The 4,842-nt window shown below is 44.7% G+C and overlaps 1 protein-coding gene across 1 annotated transcript; it reads left to right on the top strand.

Moving 5' to 3' along the window:
* Positions 1-2,179: 2,179 nt before the first annotated feature.
* IL22 (interleukin 22) lies at positions 2,180-4,293 on the top strand. Its single transcript, XM_030480800.1, has 5 exons — positions 2,180-2,380; positions 3,174-3,239; positions 3,344-3,487; positions 3,713-3,778; positions 4,180-4,293. The coding sequence occupies exons 1-5, from the start codon at positions 2,180-2,182 to the stop codon at positions 4,291-4,293; spliced, it is 591 nt and encodes a 196-aa protein (XP_030336660.1).
* The last annotated feature ends 549 nt before the right edge of the window (positions 4,294-4,842 follow it).

Raw genomic sequence — 4,842 nt, 5'->3', positions numbered from 1 at the left:
TGATGTTGTTTAAATGTCCATCAGGAGGTGTGGGAAGCTTGTGACCAGATGGGCTTCTTGCATTGTTTTGAACAGCTGCGACTGACACAAGTACTTAGCCAAGTAATGAACACTTTCCACGGGATTGGAGCCACAAGAAGAGGCCATGCAAGCTGTATCCGTGTCTGAAAGAGTAAGTGACCAAACGAATGAAGAGGTGGGGTCTGGCAGAAGGGCAGGAGGACAGGGGGTCTGGACCAGAGAGGGTCTGAATACATGTTCACTGCTTTTGTTCTGGGTTTGGGACTTCTGTCTTGCTGGATGAGCTGGTGAAGGAGTGCAAGAAAACCTCAGTTAGAAGCAGACTTTGGTTATCAGACTGTGTGTAACACCTGGAGAGGAGTTTGTGGGAATGTACTTCAGGGGAGGACAGTCCTTCAAAACAGCCTTCCTGACTGGATTTCTCTATCTGGTCTTTAATGTCTGTCTTTTGTTTAAGTATAACTCAACCTCCCATCTTCTCATTAACCTGCTTCCCCACTGGGTCTATTAGCCTGGCAAATGAAAAAATTATGGAAGAGAGTTTATAAACATGTTATTGAATAGCTTTGTGGTGCTGTACACATTTGGGGTGTGAAATACATCACTGACATCCTGGGTCCAGACTTGCTTTCTGCTGCCTGTTGCAGTCAGGACGCTGTTAGAGGCTGGGTATGGGAATGGGTACCTGAGCTGGGCATGGAAACGGACGTGGTGATGATGGCTTCAGGGTGACGGGGTGCAGCTTCAAAGGCACAGACTGTGCAGGGCTGATGTGACAGGTATCTGAGGGAAACTGAGGCAAGACTGAGGCATGGAGTGATTAATACATGATGTGGATGTATCAGGGGAGACTAAAGCATAAACCTGGTGCCAGCAAGCCTTTAGCTCCTCCCTTTCAGAACTAAGGAAAAGAGCTGCGCATTTCAGCCCATGGGCTAAGGCTGGTTACGGCTCTTGTCCTAAGAACCTCAGCCAGAAGGGGTGATACCCAACCCCAGGGTTGCCCCTGTTCACCCCTAGAGGCAGAGCTGGAGCCTCGGTTTTCCTATTTCTCGCATTTGTCACCTGTGTGCCTTGTGGGTATTAGGCAACCAGGAGTGAGTTTGCATTTGTACCAGATCTGTGTCCTCATGCGTTACCGTCTACAGCTGGGTTGCAAATTACTCTCTAAAGAGAGCACAATTTCCCTTTGGCACCCTGCATAATATTTCAGTCTGAAGGGTCAGGAACATGGAAATCACATGGATAAGTAAGTGCATGACCACCACTAATGACCTCTGGTAATTACACCCAGCTACAGTCTGGAATATGGATAATTTTTGGAAAACGGGAATTTGGAGATCAGAGATGTGATAAAAGCAGTGTTGGTCCTACGCAGTTTCTGATCTCTCAGAGAGGTTTGCACAGTGATGGGCAGATGGTCAGTGACTCCAGTGGGCCACTGTGTGGGAAAAGGTATTTGAGGGTAGGAACCATAGGTGGTCAGTGCTTTGGGTCTGGTGCAGTCTTTGGATCTGACCACTGCTGTATTCCAGTGAGCAGCAGCAGAGCACCAGTCATTTGCTGCAAGGTTAATAGTTGGACTTGACGATCTTAAAAGGTCCTTTCCAATCTAAACAATTCTATGATTCTATGAACAAAAATTTATATAAATTACATTATCTGCTGTGTTGCTGATCCAATTAGTCTGTTACAATCAGGAGAGGAGGCACAAACCCATACAGTTCTCAGATATTTTTATGCAAAGAGAATTCAGGATTCCTGTCCAGGTAAAAGCCCCTGCTTTGCCCTGCATTAAGATTTGGTTTATTTTATAAGAAACTGAAGATTCTAATGGGTTTGAAGTTGTATTTGTGGGTTTTGTAGTGGTTAGGTAGTTCTCAGAAGAGGATACTGGAAAGTAAGAGAGTTGCTGATGTCATTTTTATTTACCACCACTATGAGGAAAAAAAACCTGAGAGAGATGTTGGTGGCCCTATATAAGGTGCACCTCACCTCCTGCAGAGCACATCAAGAATCACTGCAAAGGTAAGGCTTGTAGCCTTTGTGCCTCTCTCATTTTGCCTTGCCCACTCTCCCTGATGCTAACACTGCTCTCTCTCATCAGTGCTGAGTGTAGCTGAAACCTGCTGCGACGGACAACTTTGGATTGTGAGCCATGGCCTCCCTGCAGACCTGGACCAAGAACTTCTTAGGATGGGTCTTCTTCTGCTGCTGTTGCTTTCTCCCTCTTCTTCTCACCAGCCCTCTGCCTCCAAAAGCGGCAGGGGTGGCTTCTACCACCCATCATACCTGCAGGCTCAGGAAGCTCAACTTCCAGCCCTACATCAGGAATCGCACCTACACCTTGGCTAAAATGGTACAGTAGCTTGCGTATCTTTCATGTGTGATCTGAGGACCTCCTTCTCCACCAGTGCCCTCACTTCTCACCTTCAACATTCCTCTCTCTTTCTCATGCCTTTCTCCAGAAAAAACATGCACTTGCAGTAAGGCAGAGCTTGGGTGTGTGGAGTGGGTCTGTTGTCCACTGGTTGTGTAGGCAAGGGAAGCTGCTGCCACTTCTCCTCCTGCTCCCCCAGGGAAAGGCAGTCCCTGGCACAGCACAGCTCCTTCTCTCAAGTGGCAGCTGCTAGACTGGGACAATTGTGAAACTTGAGCTTAAATTTCTCTGTTTGTCCTGTCCATCTGGAGCTGGGCTTGTCCATGATTCCAGCTGTGGCCAGGCAGTTCCTCAAGCATCTTACAGTGCTCTGCTTGGGCAGGTTTCTTGGCTGCTCTAACACCAAGGGTCCCCGCTTGGTGTCCGCTGTTGAGTGCTGCAGCACTTCCCAGCAGTGCTGCGGGCCACTGTGAGGTCAGCCACCTGCGTTATCTGGCTTAGTCATCATAACCACTACGACATCTGATGTTGAAGAGTGGGACAGGAATTCAGACTTCTGCTTATTTATTTTCCAGTGATACTGACCTTGAATCTCACCCAGTTCAGGGGAGAAGCAGACGAAATGTCCAAGCTTATCTACCTGTAACAAACTCTCTCTGGTGTCATTTCTCTCATTTCACCTGCTCTGTTAATGATGAAAACCTTAGGGTTTATTGTTAACTTTCACGTAAGGTTCCCATCCCCACCTGACATTTCCCTTTTTTGCTCTCAGGCCAGGGTCTCAGACGAGGACACAGATAACAGGCTTATTGGGCAGCAGCTCTATGTTAATGTCAAGGTGAGCCTTACACCCTTAGGTGTAAAGACTGGTCTTTGCAACCTTCTCCAGCACTCGTTGATCTCTTGCCATGAGTTAACATGACCTCTTACTTGCATACATAGGAAAACAACCGCTGCTACATGATGAAGAGGATTGTGGAGATTGTAGTGAAAGATGTCCTCCTCACCGAGGTCAAGGACCAGTACCCGTACGCTTCAGAGGTGGTACAGTTCTTTGCATCCCTGACCTCGGAGCTGAGCAAATGTGTGAGTAGCATTGTGTTTCTTTCCCTAACTCTGAGTTGTGACTCTTGTCACTGCTCCTGAATCTCAGAATGCTGCAAACAGTGGCAAGAGGCACTGATATGAAAGGAAACCTCAGATCAAAGATATCAAACTCGAGGTTGATAGAAAGGCATGGGGAGGGGGGGGAAAGCAGCACATTGTTGCATACAGCTGCCACTGTTACATCTGGATTTTGTCTTTTTTTAGAAATTCTCAGGACACAGAGAGCACATTGAAAAGAACCTGGAAGAAATGAAGACCAAAATCAAAGAGGTACATTTTCCCCTAACATTTAAAAAGAGCTGTTACAAAGTCCAATATTTTAGTTGGATTAAGGCTAACCTAATTATGAAACGAACTCTGAAGATTATTTGGGAGATGAAGCCTTCATTGGCACTGAAGAGGGGACTAGTGATGTTTCCACTTCCAGCTCTCCTTCACTTGTTAAGTATCTGCACATGTTATGGTAATTTAAAACTTCAGAAGTCAGGTTGCAGGTAACTGTATATGCTAGGCTAGATTAGAATGATCTAGTTTATATTTTATGGTATAATGACTCTAACAGAACTGCTTGAGAGAATAAGGAGAGTAAGTTCTCGATTCAGTTTCTGTGACAAGCCTAATTTCAATTTTCTGAGAAATAATGAGATGCTAAAACTTACATTCTTTTCTAGTTGGGAGACAATGGAAAGACTAAAGCCATTGGGGAACTGGATTTACTGTTTGACTACATAGAAAATGCCTGTACTGACATCCCAAAGAAGGCAGGGAACAAGAAGAAAAACTGAACGAATTTCAGGTCTTCAGATCAGCCATGAAGACATGTCTCTGAAAAACTCTTGCTATAATACTATGGACATCCTTCCTTTCCCCCCCTCCCCCTCGATGCAATATATGTTTCATTCGTGCTAATAATAGCAAACTAAATGAGCACAGACAGGATGCATATTGCTGCCTGCTTTGAAAAGGAAAACTCCAGGACAGCATTTGTGACTCCATTTCAACACAGGACATTAGGTATTTTCAAACACTCCTGTCCTCATCTCCATAGGAATAAACCAACTATTTCTGTATTTTATACACGGAGATTTGACACATGTGAATCAGCTTTGGTCAAGGTAGGCAACAATATGTAGCCAGGATGTTTTGAGCCTTTTACTTGGAAATCTCTCTTGCATATGTTGCCCCCTTCTGACCTTTACCTGAAAAGTTCAGAGTAATTCAGAAATAATTTTTGTCATTCCTATTTAATGGTAACTTATTTTAAGGTAATAATTATACAGTATTTTTATTTATATATATTAATTGAAAATTATCCAAGGAAATGTATTTATGAA

Source organism: Strigops habroptila, chromosome 3, assembly GCF_004027225.2.
Source record: "Strigops habroptila isolate Jane chromosome 3, bStrHab1.2.pri, whole genome shotgun sequence".
Classification (NCBI taxonomy): domain Eukaryota; kingdom Metazoa; phylum Chordata; class Aves; order Psittaciformes; family Psittacidae; genus Strigops; species Strigops habroptila.
This window is presented reverse-complemented; position numbering and strand designations above follow the sequence as displayed.